Here is a 23,269-nt window from a genome sequence, read left to right on the forward strand (position 1 = left end):
AACAAAAAAAAATCAAATGTTCGGATCCCTAATACTTAAGACGTCCTATATCCACTCTGATGCGTGCAAGACACTAAGGCGGGTAAACATAGAACTGACATTATGCCGAGGTCACTGTAATAGTTGCACTCTACTTCACCTACTCTATTAGTCTGTAAGGGTAACTTAAGTTTACCTTTGACAGCGCCTTACAATATAAATCATTACACATGTAACTGTAGCTAAAATGACACATACACATAATATACCTACATGCAACTGTAGCTAAAATGACACAAACACATAATACATACAACATGCAACATACATATGTACATAACCAAACACATAAACACACACTCAGCCCTTAGTAGCCATACCCTCATCAGCCCCAGCTCTAATTATGTAGAACATGCCATAAGCTCATTAGCGAGGCGAAAGTAATCCACTCTACGTTCACAGCAGATAAACACTTAGGCGGATTTCAGTTTTAAAATTCCACCCCATGCTTCCAATAATCGCTGTTCTGATTGACTTAAAATTCCACCCCATGCTTCCAATAATCGCTGTTCTGATTGACTTAAAATTCCACCCCATGCTTCCAATAATCGCTGTTCTGATTGACTTAAAATTCCACCCCATGCTTCCAATAATCGCTGTTCTGATTGACTTAAAATTCCACCCCATGCTTCCAATAATCGCTGTTCTGATTGACTTAAAATTCCACCCCATGCTTCCAATAATCGCTGTTCTGATTGACTTAAAATTCCACCCCATGCTTCCAATAATCGCTGTTCTGATTGACTTAAAATTCCACCCCATGCTTCCAATAATCGCTGTTCTGATTGACTTAAAATTCCACCCCATGCTTCCAATAATCGCTGTTCTGATTGACAGCCATTTTCAAGACGGCACTATTCGCGTCTGCTAGTATTTTCAGGGGATTTAACTCTGTTATTTCCCTGGGAATGATTGCTGGAGAAGTATAAAGGTCATTGCTTTAGTCCCCTCCCCCCGCATTTCCCCGTCCCTAGCTATTGTCTGCCACTCACCCAGCCTAAGTATCTGTAAGTGCTAACTTAAAATTTTTGCATCAATTTTGTGTAGCAGAATGCTGCCATCTGTTATTAGTCTGACACGACGCTTGCATGAGTGTTTATCAAAAATGCTGCCGTCTGCTGTTAGCGTGACATAAAGCTTCCCGGAAGCTCCCTAGGGGTTGGGGGGGGGGGGGGGGGAGAGGATGGTGGCCAAAAGTTGCTGTTTTAAATTTATCAAAAGGATGAAACGATCAGACCACAATATCTACACCAGTCACCAAATTGAAATTTTAATGCCTACATACAACTTTCTAACCTAAACTTTTAGAATTTTAAAAAGGCCTACATACAACTTCCTAACCTAAACTTTTACCAACTGGGTTTACACCATCCGACAAGTCACTTCGTCTGTTAAGAATTTATTTCAGCCGGTCAATGCATGTTTTGCTTTATTTTTTGGATATCGTGCGGACGTGCAAGATACGATCTCACAATTGTGGACAATTTTTTATCACTCTAAATCTTGTCCACTAATACGATTTCACACACACTGCCCCTATAGGTCAAATTGTCCACTCTTTCTGAAAAACGAAAATGTCTACTGTCCCTATAGAAGAAAATGTCCACTCACCCTATATAAAAAATGTCCACTCCCCCTACATAAAAAATGTCCACTCCCCCTACATAAAAATGTCCACTCCCGCTACATAAAAAATGTCCACTCACCCTATATAAAAAGAAAATGTCCACTCACCCTATATAAAAATGTCCACTCACCCTATATAAAAAGAAAATGTCCACTCACCCTATATAAAAATGTCCACTCCCTCTATATACAAATGTCCACTCACCCTATATGAAAAGAAAATGTCCACTCACCCTATATAAAACTGTCCACTCACCCTATATAAAAATGTCCACTCACCCTATATAAAAATGTCCACTCCCCCTGTCCTATAAAAAAATGTCCACTCACCCTATATAAAAAGAAAATGTCCACTCACCCTATATAAAAATGTCCACTCACCCTATATAAAAAGAAAATGTCCACTCACCCTATATAAAAATGTCCACTCACCCTATATAAAAAGAAAATGTCCACTCACCCTATGTAAAAATGTCCACTCACCCTATATAAAAAGAAAATGTCCACTCACCCTATATAAAAATGTCCACTCCCTCTATATACAAATGTCCACTCACCCTATATAAAAAGAAAATGTCCACTCACCCTATATAAAAATGTCCACTCACCCTATATAAAAATGTCCACTCACCCTATATAAAAAGAAAATGTCCACTCACCCTATATAAAAATGTCCACTCCCTCTATATACAAATGTCCACTCACCCTATATAAAAAGAAAATGTCCACTTCCCCTGTCCTATATAAAAATGTCCACTCCCCCTGTCCTATATAAAAATGTCCACTCCCCCTGCCCTATAAAAAAAATGTCCACTCCCCCTGTCCTATATAAAAATGTCCACTCCCCCTGTCCTATATAAAAATGTCCACTCACCCTATAAAAAAATGTCCACTCCCCCTGTCCTATATAAAAATGTCCACTCCCCCTGCCCTATAAAAAAATGTCCACTCCCCCTGTCCTATATAAAAATGTCCACTCCCCCTGTCCTATAAAAAAATGTCCACTCACCCTGTCCTATATAAAAATGTCCACTCCCCCTGCCCTATAAAAAAAATGTCCACTCCCCCTGTCCTATATAAAAATGTCCACTCCCCCTGTCCTATATAAAAATGTCCACTCACCCTATAAAAAAATGTCCACTCCCCCTGTCCTATATAAAAATGTCCACTCCCCCTGTCCTATATAAAAATGTCCACTCACCCTATAAAAAAATGTCCACTCCCCCTGTCCTATATAAAAATGTCCACTCCCCCTGCCCTATAAAAAAATGTCCACTCCCCCTGTCCTATATAAAAATGTCCACTCCCCCCTGCCCTATATAAAAATGTCCACTCCCCCTGTCCTATATAAAAATGTCCACTCCCCCTGCCCTATATAAAAATGTCCACTCCCCCTGTCCTATATAAAAATGTCCACTCCCCCTGTCCTATATAAAAATGTCCACTCCCCCTGTCCTATATAAAAATGTCCACTCCCCCTGCCCTATATAAAAATGTCCACTCCCCCTGTCCTATAAATAAATGTCCACTCCCCCTGTCCTATTAAAAAATGTCCACTCCCCCTGCCCTATATAAAAATGTCCACTCCCCCTGTCCTATATAAAAATGTCCACTCCCCCTGTCCTATATAAAAATGTCCACTTACCCTGTCCTATATAAAAATGTCCACTCACCCTGTCCTATATAAAAATGTCCACTCCCCCTGTCCTATATAAAAATGTCCACTCACCCTGTCCTATATAAAAATGTCCACTCCCCCTGTCCTATATAAAAATGTCCACTCACCCTGTCCTATATAAAAATGTCCACTCACCCTGTCCTATATAAAAATGTCCACTCCCCCTGTCCTATATAAAAATGTCCACTCACCCTGTCCTATATAAAAATGTCCACTCCCCCTGTCCTATATAAAAATGTCCACTCCCCCTGTCCTATATAAAAATGTCCACTCCCCCTGTCCTATATAAAAATGTCCACTCACCCTGTCCTATATAAAAATGTCCACTCACCCTGTCCTATATAAAAATGTCCACTCTCCCTGTCCTATATAAAAATGTCCACTCACCCTATACAAAAGAAAATGTCCACTCACCCTGTCCTATTAAAAAAATGTCCACTCACCCTGTCCTATAATTAAATGTCCACTCACCCTGTCCCTAGAAAACAGATACTTGTTGAATGCCAGCAGATCGTCCTGTTTCTCCGAGTAGACGGCCATCCACTGGAGCTCGGTCGCTGACCTCATCGTCTTCTCGTTACAGTTGGCAATGATGACCAGCATCAGACGCCGCAGGTAGATGGCGATGTACCCAACCATGCGGAACCGGGACAGGGCCTGACAGAACAAACGGAAGTGAGACAAATCTTTACTGCCACTAAAGGGACGTAAAGATTTTCACTAACACTAGAGCCACCACACACAGATCTTTACTGCCATTATAATCACACAAATCTTACACAAAACTTTTCTTAAACAAAAATCTTCACAACTACTAGAACCACACAAAGATCTTTTTACTCAAACATCTTCTATCATAAAGATCTTCACTACGACTAGAATCAAAGGTCTTCACAACCACTAAGACAACACAGAGATCATCTTACACAAAGATCTTCTTACACAGAGATCATCTTACACAAAGATCTTCTTACACAGAGATCTTCTTACACAGAGATCATCTTACACAAATATCTTCTTACACAAAGAACATCTTACACAAAGATCTTCTTACACAGAGATCTTCTTACACAGATATCATCTTACACAAATATCATCTTACACAGAGAACATCTTACACAAAGATCTTCTTACACAGAGATCTTCTTACACAGAGATCATCTTACACAAATATCTTCTTACACAAAGAACATCTTACACAAAGATCTTCTTACACAGAGATCATCTTACACAAAGATCTTCTTACACAAAGATCATCTTACACAAAGATCTTCTTACACTAAGCACAGAGATACCGTGTCGACTCTGCTGTCTGCCATCATAGCCTGCCCTTGGGGTCCTACTTAAATGTCCTGTAGGACTAATGTCCTTAGACTGAGGACTGGCAGATACCGCCCGTCTCTGCAGATAGATGTCTCTTAATCGTCCTTCCAAGTATCTGCAGATAGGAAACATTATTCAACATCACACCTTTACACTGCAGTCAACATCAAAGAACATCATTTAAATTCAGACCACATCATCAGCATCCAAAAACATTTACACAGCCAAAATTTAAAATAAAAACATCATTTAATCTTAGTCAACATCACAAAACATAATATAAACTCAGCGAACATGATCATCATCAAAAATATTTAAACTCAGCCAATAAACATCATTTAAACTTAGTCAACATTATCAAATTCACAAAACATTTTTTAATTAAAACAGTGAAATCATTAAAAAAATATTTAACAAAACAGTTTGAGTTTTAACGTAATATAAAAAATGCGCTAGACAATAATTACACCAACAATAAGTTCATTATAAAACCAACAAGAACGTAATTAAAGTACGGCTGGAGAGGGTACATCCCCCCCCCCTGCCATACTGTCCATCAGATGCGTCGAGTGAGGTACTAAGGTATCCGTCAACATTTCCAGGCCACTCAATGAACAAAAGGTCAGAAGGTCACGAATTCCTGACCAACTCTTTTGTTTACGTCTCTACGGGAGGTAACTCTTGACTTTATACGAGCATTATCTCCCTTTCACGTAAACATTCTATGCTTCTTTCCATCCATCCGTCAATCTATCCGAAAGTTTGTCTTCCATTATCTGTTTATCACCCCCCATCTTATCTACCTATCAGGTTATCTATCCATTAATCTACCGGTTAGAAGCTATCTTTCAATCTTTTATTACATCTATACCCAGGCTATCTGCCTATTTGTAACTATCATCTAATTTTGTATTATCTATTCCTCAGTCTATCTGCCAGTTATCTGCTGTATGTAGTACACCGTATCTGATGTGTACAGTATCAGTCTGTCGTGTACCGTATCTGTTGTGTACCGTATATGTTGTGTACCGTATCTGTCGTGTACCGTATCTGTCGTGTACCGTATCTGTCGTGTTCCGTATCTGTCGTGTACCGTATCTATCGTGTACCGTATCTGTCGTGTACCGTATCTGTCGTGTACCGTATCTGTCGTGTTCCGTATCTGTCGTGTACCGTATCTGTCGTGTTCCGTATCTGTCGTGTACCGTATCTGTCGTGTACCGTATCAGTTATGTACCGTATCTGTCGTGTACAGTATCAGTCTGTCGTGTACCGTATCTGTCGTGTACCGTATCTGTCGTGTACCGTATCTGTCGTGTACCGTATCTGTCGTGTACCGTATCTGTCGTGTATCGTATCAGTTATGTACCGTATCTGTCGTGTACAGTATCAGTCTGTCGTGTACCGTATCTGTCGTGTACCGTATCTGTCGTGTACCGTATCTGCCGTGTACCGTATCTGTCGTGTACCGTATCAGTTATGTACCGTATCTGTCGTGTACCGTATCTGTCGTGTACCGTATCTGTCGTGTACCGTATCTGTCGTGTACCGTATCAGTTATGTACCGTATATGTCGTGTACCGTATCTGTCGTGTACAGTATCAGTCTGTCGTGTACCGTATCTGTTGTGTACCGTATCTGTTGTGTACCGTATCTGTCGTGTACCGTATCTGTCGTGTACCGTATCTGTCGTGTATAGTATCAATCTGTCGTGTACCGTATCTGTCGTGTACAGTATCAGTCTGTCGTGTACCGTATCTGTTGTGTACCGTATCTGTTGTGTACCGTATCTGTCGTGTACCGTATCTGTCGTGTACCGTATCTGTCGTGTACCGTATCTGTCGTGTACAGTATCAGTCTGTCGTGTACCGTATCTGTCGTGTACCGTATCTGTCGTGTACCGTATCTGTCGTGTACCGTATCTGTCGTGTACCGTATCTGTCGTGTACCGTATCAGTTATGTACCGTATCTGTCGCGTACCGTATCTGTCGTGTACCGTATCTGTCGTGTACCGTATCTGTCGTGTACCGTATCAGTTATGTACCGTATCTGTCGTGTACCGTATCAGTCTGTCGTGTACCGTACCAATCGGTTTACCCATCATTATATCGACATGTTTTGCATCTTCCCGCACTATTGAACCATTCCGTCTAACAGCTAGGCCAAAAAAAAAATTATCAGCGATAATTTCGTTAAAAGTGTGTTGTTTAAAACAGCATGTGTCACTCTACACGACACCCCCCCCCCCCCACACACACACACAACTCCTGAACAACCTCCCCCCACACACACAACTCCTGAAATGTAATCACGTGGAGGCTCCGGTTGTCGTACATTATTGATGCTGTTTGTGAGTGAAGAAAAAACAGATCTATAAAATAACGGAGGTTTTGTTTTGTCGTGTCCGCCTATTGTGTGGCTATAGAGTGACGACACCACATAAACTGTGGGGGCTCAGGGTTTCACTTACCCACATGTGGCGAAACAGGAGTACAGGATGGGGGAGGGGGGAAGGATATTGCGTAATTTACAGAAGATGAAATGTCTGGTTCAGGCACTTGGGAGAGGAATTGTAGACAATATAGTCTAAATATTCTTTGAAGCAACCATACACCGTAAGTGACGTCATGAGAGAATTGTGAGGTCATACATTGCTCTGGTCATCAAATAACTGACCGCTGTTAAATACAATGTCACCTGGGATTGAGCTTTTCACCACCAACTAAATCGGATTACGGTGAAGGTATCGATTTTAGGATTTAAGTTATTTCTAACTAATGATTTAACGGAATAGTAACGTTTCTTAAATCACAACAATTGCTTGGCTAGAGTTAGCCTTAGTAAAAACCCGTTTGGTGTTGGTAGAGGATGGCACCCTCCCCTGAATTACCTACCACATAATGTTACCGTATATCTTCCTTTAAAGCCACGAGTCTACAAGTGACGGACACAGCTGTTGTCGTTAACTCACCGTTTGGCCTTGATGGTGTTGTAGACGGCACTGAGAGGACGGTAGCGCCACCTCCTGACTGCTGCTTCTGCTGATGCGTCACGTGGTTCAGCAGACGGACAACCGGAAGTCCTGCTAGAGGCAGACATTGTTGTCGCTCTTGAATATCTCGAGTGCGCCGTCTGAGGACGCGCCGAGCCAGTTTTGATGTAGATCCCTGCCCGTGCAGGATCGGATCCGTCCCACGCCGACTCTACGATAGACGCCATGCTGGGGCGGCAGTAGGTGGGGGTGTTTGACCTGTCCGGCAGTTTATGGGCGTGGCCGTTTTTACGCCAGTCTTTTGGGTTAGCCGTACCCGCGTCATTCACAGGAGAAGTGTCGTGTGCAGAGTTTACCCTAGAGCCTGGCAAAGTTGCCACCCCTGACACCGTGGCACCTGACGAACAGACACCCGGCAACGTGGCACTTGACAGATTAGCAGACGATAAACTGACACTTGACTTGCCAACACATTCGTTGAGCGAGGACTCGATCACGTGACCGTAGTGGTCAATAAAAGCCGGTTTTTGTCCCGTGTTGAACAGCTCTCGTGAGGTGGCGGTCTTGACGCGACGCGTGCCGGTGAGATTCGAACCCACGACCTGGAGGTTGTCAGATAGCTGCCGGCTGAAGTGGGGATTGCGCAGTCGTCTGCTGGTGATCCACACGTGAGGGGAGTTATCCATGTTGAGGTCGTGTGGAGGGGTGAGCTGTTGGTGGATCGTGGCTGGTGGATGTCTGGTGGAGGCAAGGGCTCATTGGTAGCTGATGGATGTTGTACGGTGGATGTTGGCTGGTGGTTGATGGATGTTGTACGGTGGATGGTGGCTGGTGGATAGGACAAGATGTTGTTAGCTAAAATACTTTAACTGGGAAGAATGTAGAAGAACAAAAAAAAATCATAGAAAAAGAATGTTTTAACAATGTGCATGTAAAACATAACAAAGTTGAACGTCAGCAAAAATGCTTTGAGTTATAGAGTAATTGTTATTTTACGCTTATAACAGCAAGGATATTAATTAAATGCATCCTTCTTTGATCTCTCAAATACCTGCCAACATATTTAAACCAATTGTATAACCGGCATGCACTTCTCTCGGTACTACTTAACAGACCGACAGAAGAGAGAAACGGCACCAAAAAATTGTTGACAGAGAAGCTAGGACAAGTGTGATTGGCATCAGGCTGACATTTACAACCATAAAACTATATCCTAATGTTTTGATTCACTCGCTTGTTGGCTACTGAGTCTCGTGACTACATTGTCGTTGATCTATTTTTGTTTATGATTCGTTCTTAAGACTGGTGTATAAAGCAGTAAGCATGGTTTAATTGACCAGTCATAAAACTTGTGTTTAATTTATAAGATCAGTCATAAAACTTGTGTTTAATTTATAAGATCAGTCATAAAACTTGTGTTTAATTTATAAGATCAGTCATAAAATTTACGTTTAGTTTATAAGCCCAGTCATAAAACTTACGTATAGATTATAAGACTAGGTTTAGACTTACGTTGTTGTAATACAATACAACAAGACAATGAATCCTGTTTTCATTATTTTCTTTAAAAAATAATTATAAAATAATTGTGGATTAGCGACGGGACAAGCACGTGAATATGGATAAACGTAAATATCTATAGCCAAGAAGAGGTGAAGAATCGCCATAAACCATTGGCATTAATGTCCCTACAGCAACTAGAATTATAATCAGCCCAAATCAACAACAACGCTAAACATGATAAAATAAGTTTACAAAATTTCTATAAGATATTTTTTATCGACAAAATTGTACCTGTTGAGGAATAAACAAAAAATAGTAGTTTCCAATGAACACGATGCACTAAGTTTATATATTAATCAAAACTAGTACATAACTACTAACGCCCTTAGCTATAATTACCAACGCGACTTTGAACCAGTAAACTAAAAAAACATTGAGTCAGAGACTAACGGGACCATGAAAAGACTTACAGTAACTGTGATTAGCGTCCTAGTTCAAGTCGAGTATTGCAATTCATGTTTATTGCTGAAGATTAGAATAAAAGTTTGTGCGTCGGTCCTTAGACCTCTACACCCTTCCACTGGCTTAGGAACACCGGCGTCGCAGCATGGAGCTGATCGAACACCGTGTGAGATCAAAGCCGGCTTATCTCGGCCCGGCTAGCACTGGATTTGTTTGTTCAATAACTTATTGATTTCTTACCCAACATATCAGACACATTGAAATAGTCAAATTTCAATTCCACTTCTCGACGCTTATAGACAAGAGATTTCTTTTCAACCCGGACCGTTAACTTTGTGCATTATGACAGTATAGATTTTCCTTTCGTTCGTATCACGTGACGCTGATCTCTGCTGCTGTCGCAGGCAGGTAGGTTACAGGTAGGAAAGTCAGGAATAACAGAGTTTCTGTGTGCACGGAGGTTGTGTAATTAAAAGTTTTATAAGGGAATGAAAGCGAGAAGGTGGGGATAGTTCATATACAGGTTGTTCATGGTAAGCAATTAGCGGAGGGCATATTAGGTGAAGGAGTGGGGTTAATGTGGTCTTTTGTTTTTGTGTGGGGAATTTGTTTCTGTGTGGGTTAGTGTGATAGTTTGTCTCTGTGTGGTGTAATGTGGTCGTTTGTTTCTGTGTGGGGTTAGTGTGATAGTCTGTCTGTGTGTGGGGTTAATGTGGTCTTGTGTTCCTGTGTGGGGCATTTGTTTTTGTGTGGGGAATATGTGGTAGTTTGTTTCTGTGTGTAGCTGGTTTAATAGTTTGGATCAGTGTAATACGATCGTAGACATTGAGTTTAATGCTACGTTGTTATTCAGCTAAATTCAGCGTGATTGATGATGTACCTCACTAATCTAACTGGTGTCAGCCTAGATGATACAAACCTTGAGAGCCCGCTGTGACTTGATCACCTCAGCACCGGGTTCTAATCCACCCAGCACTAACACTTTACCCTATCTCTTCATTACCAGGCTAATCACTCCCTCTCCACTAAACGATTACTTAACCACTCCACACTTCCCTAGACCCGGTACCTCCCGGCATTTTTCTTATCCCAGCCCATGATATATCTCTCTGTTTGACAGGTACCCAATTATTGTGGCCAACTTAATAACAGCTTTCAACGTTCAGCGCCCCCCCCCCCCCCCCACTGTTTTCACACTTCAACACATTCGGCATTAAAGGAATTTTTCCAGGGGTGTTTGGCTGAACTTGGCACCGGTTATCTCAAATGTTTTTCTTCTTCAAATGTGTCTATTCAAACAACTAACAGTAATGACTTGACACTTTATTGTCTTATAAAGCTATTTTTCGCATGAGGTAACGGCTATTGTGGTTAAATCATGCCGTCAAACTCAATCGGCTAAACACACGTCTGTATCTAGACAGCAGAGTGGGTGAATTCAGATTATAATTAGAACAGTGGGTGACCTCACGTTATGTATGGTGATCTTAGGTTATAAGAGGTGACGTCACGTCATGAGTGGTGACCTCACGTTATTAGTGGTGGCATCACGTTATGAGTGGTGACCTCATGTTATGAGTGGTGACCTCATGTTATGAGTGGTGACCTCATGTTATGAGTGGTGACCTCATGTTATGAGTGGTGACCTCATGTTATGAGTGGGTGACCTCACGTTATGTGTGGTTGACCTCACGTTATGTGTGGTTGACCTTACGTTATGTGTGGTTGACCTCACGTTATGAGTAGTGACCTGGTACAAACGATTCTTGACCTCACACAAACCTCACACACTGTGTGATCTTTCTGTAGACAATCCCCCGTCCCCCAGCCTTAGGTAGACAATTCCCCGTCCCCCAGCCTTAGGTAGACAATTCCCCGTCCCCCAACCTTCTGTAGACAATCCCCCGTCCCCCAACCTTCTGTAGACAATCCCCCGTCCCCCAACCTTCTGTAGACAATCCCCCGTCCCCCAGCCTTAGGTAGACAATCCCCCCCCCCCCCACCCCAGCCTTAGGTAGACAATCCCCCGTCCCCGTGCCTCTACTTTTAGCTCGGTATTTTGTCATTGTCAGCATCGATCGCTTTGAGGGGGCCGTAAGAAACAATCCACCCGAACGCTCGCAAAAGAGGAACTGTTATATTTTATTGGAAACTTTATTGTTTTCCCCCATAGAATAATGGCAGTTGATGACTGGGTGTTTAGTTCACGTCTGCTGGCTAGAAGATCTCTCTAGGACACCCCACAGTTCTGCTGAGACAATGCAAGTCTTGTAGCGTGTCTGGGACCCATTAGAGACCCCACGCTCTGGTGGTCGGGTGATAGTTTCATTCAGTTGAACCTGAACGTCTATCTACCTGGGTGATTTATCACAGTAAGTTTTAACACAGCATTGAAATCTATCCCGATGCTTATTCAAGTAGCTCTTATCGCCTTGTATGGCTATAAAATAATCATGATCACAATACATAATTATAAGAAAATCATGATCACTATGTATAGAGTAAAACAAAAAAATATGATCACGGTGTATGTGTATGGTTATGTTCTAGTCTGGGTAACCAAGTATTTCAACTAGGTTGTATTGCTGCCATGAGTTTACTCAGCTTTAAAAGATACCTATCTTCAGTCTGGAAGATTGATAGCGGTAGTGCATCGACCCGCCCCAGTGATCCCTTCTTAAACCCCTCAAACTGAATCAGATCAACTCACTTCACCCGCATTGACCTGAGGTCACACAGCGTACCCAACACATCTATTTTTAGATATTTAAATTTCCCCCACTAATGACCAATTAAGTGGACCAGGTGAAGTGGTCGATGCTGGACCGATGATTAGACCAAAGTTCTGTGACAGTGGAGCCATTGATTGAATCAGCCGGAGCCACCAGGGGGAGCCCGCTAATGCCACGTGTAGAGCGCGAGAACTTAATTGGATACAGGCACCATCATGGGATTGCCATCCTGGCTTCTGCCAGACTTTCATTAGCGCACAAGGACTGATTGGTGACACAGGGACTGATTGGTGACACAAAGACTGATTGGTGACACAGGGACTGATATGATTGGTGACACAGGGTCTGATTGGTGACACAGGGACTGATTGGTGACATAGGGACTGATTGGTGACACAGGAACTGATTGGTGACACAGGGACTGACTGGTGACACAAGGACTGATTGGTGACATAGGGACTGATTGGTGACACAGGGACTGATATGATTGGTGACACAGGGTCTGATTGGTGACACAGGGACAGATTGGTGACATAGGGACTGATTGGTGACACAGGAACTGATTGGTGACGCAGGGACTGATTGGTGACACAAGGACTGATTGGTGACATTGGGACTGATTGGTGACACAAGGACTGATTGGTGACACAGGGACTGATTGGTGACACAAGGACTGATTGGTGACACCGGGACTGATTGGTGACACAGAAACTGATTGGTGACACAAGGACTGATTGGTGACACAAGGACTGATTGGTGACACAGGGACTGATTGGTGACACACGGACTGATTGGTGACACAGGAACTGACTGGTGACACAGGGACTGACTGGTGACACAGGAACTGACTGGTGACACAAGGACAGATTGGTGACACAGGGACAGATTGGTGACACAGGGACAGATTGGTGACATAGGGAAAGATTGGTGACACATTTTAAAACCACCAAATCTAAAATCTCGGACGACGCGGGCACATTTTTAAACTCACCAAGTCAAAAGTTTAAAAAAAAAACGTCGATCTTGTTTTATGTTGGGTTTTTATTTTTGTTATCATACCAATTTTAGTTTTGTGTACGGGTCAGAGGCGTAGTGAGGGCGGGGCCGGGGATGCGGACCGCACCGGGTGACACCATTTAGCGGGTGACACCAAGGCAAAAAATTGCAAAATGTTCAGAATAAAAATGCTTTTTTCCAGTCCCATTACAATTAAATAGTCTTTTAAGTACAAATGGAAACATTATAACAAGCGGGTGAGGGTGACAACATGACGTAAATAGAGAAATCAATGCTACAGCCAACGGTATTATTAACATATATATATATATATATATATATATATATATATATATATATATATATATATATATTTATATATATATATATTTATATTTATATATATAATATATATAAAATATATATAATTAATATAATTTTTGTCTTAGGTGGGGGGGGGTGGCACAGGGAAGTGCCGCTTCGGGATACACCCGACATAGCGACGCCACCTGTACGGTTATAATTAATTCGGTTAATTAATTAAGTGCTATGGCCTAGAGTAGATAGTTCCAGGTTTTAGTGTGTTAGCCTTTGTTTTTTTGTGTTAACAATATATCTGAAGTTTTAGCTCAATTGTCCGTGTCACGTGAGTTCCTAACATAGCCTAGAGATTATAGCCTATAGCGGTCTAATGCATAAAGTCTAACGCGGATTTTTAGTGCTGTGGTCTAGGAGATATAGTTCTATAGTTTTAGTGATGCCATAAATCGGGATCCAAAGACCGACATAGAAAAAAGACCGACATGGAAAAAAGGCAGACAAGATAAAACAGTTCTACAGTTTCTAGTGTGTTGATCTAAACAGTTCTACAGTTTCTGGTGTGTTGATCTAAACAGTTATAGTTTCTGGTGTGTTGATCTAAACAGTTCTACAGTTTCTGGTGTGTTGATCTAAACAGTTCTACAGTTTCTGGTGTGTTGATCTAAACAGTTCTACAGTTTCTGGTGTGTTGATCTAAACAGTTTTACAGTTTCTGGTGTGTTGATCTAAACAGTTATAGTTTCTGGTGTGTTGATCTAAACAGTTCTACAGTTTCTGGTGTGTTGATCTAAACAGTTCTACAGTTTCTAGTGTGTTGATCTAAACAGTTATAGTTTCTGGTGTGTTGATCTAAACAGTTCTACAGTTTCTGGTGTGTTGATCTAAACATTTCTACAGTTTCTGGTGTGTTGATCTAAACATTTCTACAGTTTCTGGTGTGTTGATCTAAACAGTTCTACAGTTTCTGGTGTGTTGATCTAAACAGTTATAGTTTCTGGTGTGTTGATCTAAACAGTTCTACAGTTTCTGGTGTGTTGATCTAAACAGTTCTACAGTTTCTGGTGTGTTGATCTAAACAGTTATAGTTTCTGGTGTGTTGATCTAAACAGTTCTACAGTTTCTGGTGTGTTGATCTAAACAGTTACAGTTTCTGGTGTGTTGATCTAAACAGTTATAGTTTCTGGTGTGTTGATCTAAACAGTTCTACAGTTTCTAGTGTGTTGATCTAAACATTTCTACAGTTTCTGGTGTGTTGATCTAAACAGTTCTACAGTTTCTGGTGTGTTGATCTAAACATTTCTACAGTTTCTGGTGTGTTGATTTAAACATTTCTACAGTTTCTGGTGTGTTGATCTAAACAGTTTTACAGTTTCTGGTGTGTTGGTCTAAACAGTTCTACAGTTTCTGGTGTGTTGATCTAAACATTTCTACAGTTTCTGGTGTGTTGATCTAAACAGTTTTACAGTTTCTGGTGTGTTGGTCTAAACAGTTCTACAGTTTCTGGTGTGTTGATCTAAACATTTCTACAGTTTCTGGTGTGTTGATCTAAACAGTTTTACAGTTTCTGGTGTGTTGGTCTAAACAGTTCTACAGTTTCTGGTGTGTTGATCTAAACATTTCTACAGTTTCTGGTGTGTTAACAGTTCTACAGTTTCTGGTGTGTTGATCTAAACAGTAGTACAGTTTCTGGTGTGTTAACAGTTCTACAGTTTCTGGTGTGTTGATCTAAACAGTAGTACAGTTTCTGGTGTGTTAACAGTTCTACAGTTTCTGGTGTGTTAACAGTTCTACAGTTTCTGGTGTGTTGATCTAAACAGTTCTACAGTTTCTGGTGTGTTGACCTAAACAGTTTCTGGTGTCTTGATCTAAACAGTTCTACAGTTTCTGGTGTGTTGATCTAAACAGTTCTACAGTTTCTGGTGTGTTGATCTAAACATTTCTACAGTTTCTGGTGTGTTGATCTAAACAGTTTTACAGTTTCTGGTGTGTTGGTCTAAACAGTTCTACAGTTTCTGGTGTGTTGATCTAAACATTTCTACAGTTTCTGGTGTGTTGATCTAAACAGTTTTACAGTTTCTGGTGTGTTGGTCTAAACAGTTCTACAGTTTCTGGTGTGTTGATCTAAACATTTCTACAGTTTCTGGTGTGTTAACAGTTCTACAGTTTCTGGTGTGTTGATCTAAACAGTAGTACAGTTTCTGGTGTGTTAACAGTTCTACAGTTTCTGGTGTGTTGATCTAAACAGTAGTACAGTTTCTGGTGTGTTAACAGTTCTACAGTTTCTGGTGTGTTGATCTAAACAGTTCTACAGTTTCTGGTGTTTTGATCTAAACAGTTTTACAGTTTCTGGTGTGTTGATCTAAACATTTCTACAGTTTCTGGTGTGTTGATCTAAACATTTCTACAGTTTCTGGTGTGTTGGTCTAAACAGTTCTACAGTTTCTGGTGTGTTGATCTGAACAGTTCTACAGTTTCTGCTGTGTTGATCTAAACAATTCTACAGTTTCTGGTGTGTTGATCTAAACAGTTCTACAGTTTCTGCTGTGTTGATCTAAACAGTTCTACAGTTTCTGCTGTGTTGACCTGGAGCAGTCAGTTCGACAGATTTAGTATAATCGGATGTCAATTTCTACCAATCTGTCCTGCAGATGCGCCCGACTGAGAGATCGATTCTTAGCTGAGGAGACCGTGACGATTTGATTCACTGCAGCGTACCGCTTGGGGTGGGGGAGGGGGGGGGGGTAGAGAGGGGGCTACTATGGTACTGGACGTATAGGACGCTCCCAGTGGCTGGAGTTAAATGACCCACATCTCGCTAGTTGCCATGGAAACGACGTGAAAAAGATAAGAGGAACCTGAATGATAACAGGTTGTTTTAAAAAAAAAACCCATAGTAGGTGAGTGTGTAAACACAAGCCAACCTTCAAAATGATGGTAAGCATAAAACTACCATCAAAAAGGTGGTAAACCAGAAACCATCATTAAAAAAGGTGGTAACCATGAAATCATCATAAAAAGGTGGTTACCATGAAACCAACATAAAGAAGTGATAAAAAGAAACCAACAGATGCAGGTACTCTAGAACTTAAAAAAAAGATTACCTTCCATTACGTCACCAACTGTTAAAAGATTGGATCAAACAGGAAGTAAACAACACACAAAAAACGCGGCAACCACTACAACGGAAAATTCGATTTAGACGTCAGCAAATAGTTCGGAGATGATTGTCTCCCCCTTTTTGTTAGTAATGGTTGTCTCCCTTGCATTGACACACGGATAATCTCCCCATTATTGCTCTTCTTCACATCAATTTGAAAACAATTAATTCAGATACTCACTACGCTAAAATCCGTTTTATGTATTTTTTGACATTTATTGAAACCATCGATTCCTTTTTTCTCTATGATTTCCTCGCGTCAATGAGGGCTTATTCTGCTTGTGGTGAATTTATTTTTGTGCCATAAAAAGAATTTGATGCCTATCATTCGAAATGATCGTCCACTATTTTTTGCTAATAACTTAAAAATCAATTCAGATATTTAAAAATGGTTGACTGATCACACACTCTTTTGCTGATTTTAGTTCTTTCTGTTTATTAATTCTATTGCTATATCGCCTTAAGAACGACTACTGAGTTTGTTTTAGCCAGGGAGGACAACTGAGTTTCTTTTAACCAGGGGAGGACAACTGAGTTTCTTCTAGCTAGGGGAGGACAACTGAGTTTGTTTTAGCCAGGGGAGGACAACTGAGTTTCTTTGAGCGAGGGGAGGACAACTGAGTTTCTTTTAGCCAGGGGAGGACAACTGAGTTTCTTTTAGCCAGGGGAGGACAACTGAGTTTCTTTTAGCCAGGGGAGGACAACTGAGTTTCTTAATAGCCCAGGGGAGGACAACTGAGTTTCTTAAATTTTATTCCCAGGTCTCCGCGTCTGAAAGAAAATAAGATTTGAAGATCAATACTCCATCACAACGAATGTTTAGCTTCAACACGATACCACGGACGTTTAATTCCAACACGATACCACGGACGTTTAGCTTCAACACGATACCACGGACGTTTAACTCCAACACGATACCACGGACGTTTAATTCCAACACGATACCACGGACGTTTAGCTTCAACACGATACCACGGACGATTAACTCCAGCACGATACCACGGACGTTTAACTCCAACACGATACCACGGACGTTTAACTACAACACGATACCGCGGACGTTTAACTCCAATACGATACCACGGACGTTTAACTCCAACACGATAACACGGGCGTTTAACTACAACACGATACCACGGACGTTTAACTACAACACGATACCACGGACGTTTAACTCCAGCACGATACGACGGACGTTTAACTACAACACGATACCACGGACGTTTAACTACAACACGATACCATGGACGTTTAACTACAACACGATACCACGGACGTTTAACTACAACACGATACCACGGACGTTTAACTACAACACGATACCATGGACGTTTAACTACAACACGATAACACGGACGTTTAACTACAACACGATACCACGGACGTTTAACTCCAGCACGATACCATGGACGTTTAACTACAACACGATACCACGGACGTTTAACTACAACACGGTACCATGGACGTTTAACTACAACACGATACCACGGACGTTTAACTACAACACGATACCACGGACGTTTAACTACAACACGATACCACGGACGTTTAACTCCAGCACGATACCATGGACGTTTAACTCCAACACGATACCACGGACGTTTAACTACAACACGATACCATGGACGTTTAACTACAACACGATACCATAGATATTTAGCTCTTGGCGTCGAATACTATTTGAGCTCATAAAAACTATGAGTTTATAAACTGTGTTAATTTTTATAATGATGTTTATTACAGGCTGACAATGGTTGTGACAAGCTGACAATGGTTGTGACAGGCTGACAATGGTTGTGACAGCTGACAATGGTTGTGACAGCTGACAATGGTTGTGACAGCTGACAATGAGATGGTTGTGACAGGCTGACAATGGTTGTGACAGGCTGACAATGAGATGGTTGTGACGATGGTTGTGACAGCTGACAATGACGATGGTTGTGATGATGGTTGTGACAGGCTGACAATGGTTGTGACAGGCTGACAATGGTTGTGACAGCTGACAATGGTTGTGACGCACTGACAATGACGATGGAACCAAAAACAGTGTCAGGATTCCTCAATTGTTTTCTACAAACGATCAGCAGACGATGGAAAGGTCAAGGCTGTTATAATTCATACCGTTTCCGCCGGCAATTACGTCTGACACGTGACAATAATGGCAGTGATGAAAGGGGCGGTAATTTCAGACCCGGATAACAGACGTTGCCTCCCCTTTGTCACGTCTTGACCTGCTGTGACCGTGTGGGCGAAGACAACAGATTTAAATCACGTGATATTATATGGACCTTGACGTGACACCAACACTAAATCACGTGATATTATATGGACCCTAACGTGACACCAACAGTAAATCACGTGATATTAAATGGACCCTGACGTGACACCAACACTAAATCACGTGATATTATATGGACCCTGACGTGACACCAACACTAAATCACGTGATATTATATGGACCCTGAAGTGACATCAACACTAAATCACGTGATATTATATGGACCCTGAAGTGACATCAACACTAAATCACGTGATATTATATGGACCCTGACGTGACATCAACACTAAATCACGTGATATTATATGGACCCTGACGTGACATCAACACTAAATCACGTGATATTACACAGACATTGATGTGATATCACGCCATAAAACAAGTATCTTGACGTGACAACGTCACTCAACTACGTGAGATTATATAAACATTGCCGTGACAACTGCTATAAACCACATGACATTGCATGGACCTCGACGTGACAATAGCTCTGAATTTCGTGAGAATACATTCAACGTGGCATAACACCAACCCCAACAAAAACACCATTTGCCATGTCGTGTAAAAAGAAAACCAATTAGTATTGAAGGTCTCGACTGAGGTTGCCATGGTAACAACAGTTTTGTTTAATTAACGTTAGCCTTTATCCAAGTAAACTTAAATTAATTCCAATGGTTAAACAAAACGGAATGGTGAAATAACTGTAAATTGATTAATCAAGATTTAATAACAGAATTTTTTCTATGTCTCCCACGTAAATGTTTTATTTTATTTTAAACGAAAATTAATGAAACCAGCAAATTTTGATTCAAGATAAAATCAATCATTTATTTTCTACTCAATCAAGCTGGGTTGTCTAGTTAAGGAACTTCTTGAAACAGAATTAATTAGCTTGTCTGACATGCCTAATCCAGTATGAAAATGCTAATTTTTTTTTCATTTCCGCCGCTAGGAAAATGGCGGTGAAATTGGATTACCCATGTTGCGCTGAGCGCGCTACGCAATTGTATATTATTCAACCCACAAGAAACTCGTGTTGACGATCACCCGTAAAAAAAAAATCACATTTTGAACTGAGCTGTGAGGGTAATCAGCAAGAAAGTTTGCCGAGGGCAGAAATCAATGGCTCGTTCACTAACTTGAAGAATGTTTACGTAGTGATGGCACAAGGGGGAATAAGACCTAGATACAGGGAGATAAATAAGTACTAGTGATACAGGGAGGTAAACCATAGTGGTAACGGCAGATAAGTAAACAGGGAGATAGATAAATACTAGTGATACAGGGAGGTAAACCGTAGTGGTAACGGCAGATAAGTAAACAGGGAGATAGATAAATACTAGTGATACAGGGAGGTAAACCGTAGTGGTAACGGCAGATAAGTAAACAGGAAGATAGATAAATACTAGTGATACAGGGAGGTAAACCGTAGTGGTAACGGCAGATAAGTAAACAGGGAGATAGATAAATACTAGTGATATAGGGAGACAAATAAATACTTGTGGTAGAGGGAGATAAATCTTAGTTGTAAAGGCAGATAAGTAAACATCAGTGGTGCAATGAGATAACTAACCCTTAGTGATACAAGGAGATAAATAACTTCTAATGATACAAGGAGATAAATAACCTTTAATGATACAAGGGAGATAATAAACTATAATTATAAAGGGAGATAAATAAACTATGTTTATTCAAAAAACTATAATGATACAGGGAGATAATTAAACAAATATGATACATAATAACCCATACACCTATTCACTGAAAGGCACAAGACTTCACATCCATAAATTTAAAAAATCGAAAGTTTCATCTTTTCATACACCTCTTTATTTTGTTTTTTATTTTGGAATGCAGTACATCAGTCAAAATGATGAGGCAATAAATACACTACACTATTCAATTAAACTGGCACGTATTATTATGTTTTACTTATTCTGTAGATTTGGCACGCGGTAATCAATTTAAAATTGAGACGTTTAGTGGTAATACTGAGTGGTAGAACAGAGACTAGCACTTTCTGGTGCTGAGTTATCTACACTACGTCAGAGGTGGGTGTGGTATATTTGGACTGGATCGTTGGATGTGTTCAGTGCAGTCTTGTCAACTCGTCGTTCACGTTTGGTATCGGTAGATGGGACCTGGTCTCTCATATTCAAATGGGACCTAGTCTCTCAGATTTAAATGGGACCTAGTCTCTCAGATTTAAATGGGACCTAGTCTCTCAGATTTAAATGGGACCTAGTCTCTCAGATTTAAATGGGACCTAGTATCTCAGATTTAAATGGGACCTAGTCTCTCAGATTTAAATGGGACCTAGTGTCTCATATTTAAATGGGACCTAGTCTCTCTGATTTAAATGGGACCTAGTCTCTCTGATTTAAATGGGACCTAGTCTCTCTGATTTAAATGGGACCTAGTCTCTCAAATTTAAATGGGACCTAGTCTCTCTGATTTAAATGGGACCTAGTCTCTCTGATTTAAATGTGACCTAGTCTCTCAAATTTAAATGGGACCTAGTCTCTCTGATTTAAATGGGACCTAGTCTCTCTGATTTAAATGGGACCTAGTCTCTCAAATTTAAATGGGACCTAGTCTCTCTGATTTAAATGGGACCTAGTCTCTCTGATTTAAATGGGACCTAGTCTCTCTGATTTAAATGGGACCTAGTCTCTCTGATTTAAATGGGACCTAGTCTCTCTGATTTAAATGGGACCTAGTGTCTCAGATTTAAATAGGACCTGGTCATCAGGTCAATCATCCACGGATACATCGTCCAGGGATACATCATCCATGTCATCATAAATATCCTGGTGTAATCACAGGGCACACTGGCGCTACTCACGGGACAACAATACAGTTAAGGCAATCACGTGATACACCCAACACCCCCCCTCCCCCGCCCCCGCCCCGTCCATCAATGCTTAAGTAGCAGTCTTTCAGCCAAGCTGGACACATTAGAAGTCTGGCTTCTAGCTGTGGAAGTTGGCCGAGGTCCAACCATTGTGACCCCTGACCCTTGAACTGTCGAGATGTCGACAAGGTTATAAATCTGATCAAGCTTTTAGTATCGGTGACGTCAGCGGAGGCTGCGTTAGGAATACGACTTGCCGTGCGGGGCCTGGGTCCGACAATCTGTGAGGGGTTTGGGTACCGACTTGGGTCCTCGCACAACAACGAACAACACAATTGAGACCATCTTTAGTGTCTATCTCAATTGCCCTGATACCGTAAACAATGCTGATACACAATAAGAGAGGTCCCGCGTGAGTTTAGTTCGTAACCTTACACCCTTTATAAATTCTAATAAATACCTAATTATCTCTAATTAATTTCTAATTTTTCCTAATAAACACCTAATTTTTCCGTTGAATTGTCGGTCAGGTTTTACGTAACGATACGGACAAAAAAAACATCAATTTGCTCAATTCTTATCGAAATCTGAACGTCAGTGTTATCTGTCACAACAAGTTTTGCATGAAATTCGAGGCTTTGTCTGCTGTGGGTGGGCGTGGGGTCATCCTCAAATATCAAATATTTTTTTATATATTTTTACCTTCCCCATCATCACACATTGTCACAAAAATGTCACATTTCAGGCTTCCACTTTCCCCTCCCCGTCCACAAGTCCTTCACCAGAGAGTACGACGTTATTTGTAGACGCCTCGCGTATGTGGGCTGTGTGTGGGCTGTGTGTTGGTTGTGTGTTGGTTGTGTTGGGTGTGTGTTGGTTGTGTGTGTAGATTTGGGTGGGGGTTAGTGTAGGCTGTGTGTAGGTTGTGTGTAGTTTGTGTGTTGATTGTGTTGGTTATGTGTGAGTAGATTTGTGTGGAGGTTATGTGTAGGTTGTGTTAGGTTGTGTTCATTTGTTTCGGGTTATGAGTAGTTTGTTGTGAAAAATGTTTTTGTATAGCTCAAGTTTGTAGGAGGTTTAACCGTTCTAACAGATTCATAAAATAATGTTTTACCACTGACAGTACTTACATGTAGATCTATATACAGCATTAAACTTTTTCACACAATAAAACAATTTTTTACATAATAAAACATAATTTACAAGCAAGCGAAATGGAGTTTTTCAAAGTTAACATTTGCATTGTTTCATAACAAAAAATAAAATGTTGAAAGAAATTACATGGGTGGAGGTTGTCCGGTACAACA

The 23,269-nt window shown here is 41.0% G+C and overlaps 1 protein-coding gene across 4 annotated transcripts in view; it reads right to left on the reverse strand.

Annotated features, from left to right (window-relative positions):
- The window catches only part of LOC131952810 (uncharacterized), a 29,057-nt gene extending 19,046 nt beyond the window's left edge, over positions 1 to 10,011 (reverse strand). The window contains exons 1-4 of one of the 4 annotated variants that reach the window (XM_059315668.1): positions 9,865 to 10,011; positions 7,639 to 8,487; positions 4,622 to 4,781; positions 3,815 to 4,000 (exon numbers count right to left, since the gene is read on the reverse strand). In XM_059315668.1, coding sequence (XP_059171651.1) covers positions 3,815 to 4,000; positions 4,622 to 4,781; positions 7,639 to 8,345 — 1,053 coding nt within the window. In that variant the 5' untranslated portion in view covers positions 8,346 to 8,487; positions 9,865 to 10,011. Of the gene's footprint in view, positions 1 to 3,814; positions 4,001 to 4,621; positions 4,782 to 7,638; positions 8,488 to 9,453; positions 9,602 to 9,632 lie in introns of those variants that run through there. The other 3 variants (XM_059315666.1, XM_059315665.1, XM_059315667.1) reach the window with 3 other exon arrangements.
- Between the last annotated feature and the right edge of the window lie 13,258 nt (positions 10,012 to 23,269).

The sequence above is a fragment of the Physella acuta genome, unplaced genomic scaffold (assembly GCF_028476545.2).
Source record: "Physella acuta isolate Inbredline_101_S28 unplaced genomic scaffold, ASM2847654v3 ptg000890l, whole genome shotgun sequence".
In the NCBI taxonomy this organism is placed as follows: domain Eukaryota; kingdom Metazoa; phylum Mollusca; class Gastropoda; family Physidae; genus Physella; species Physella acuta.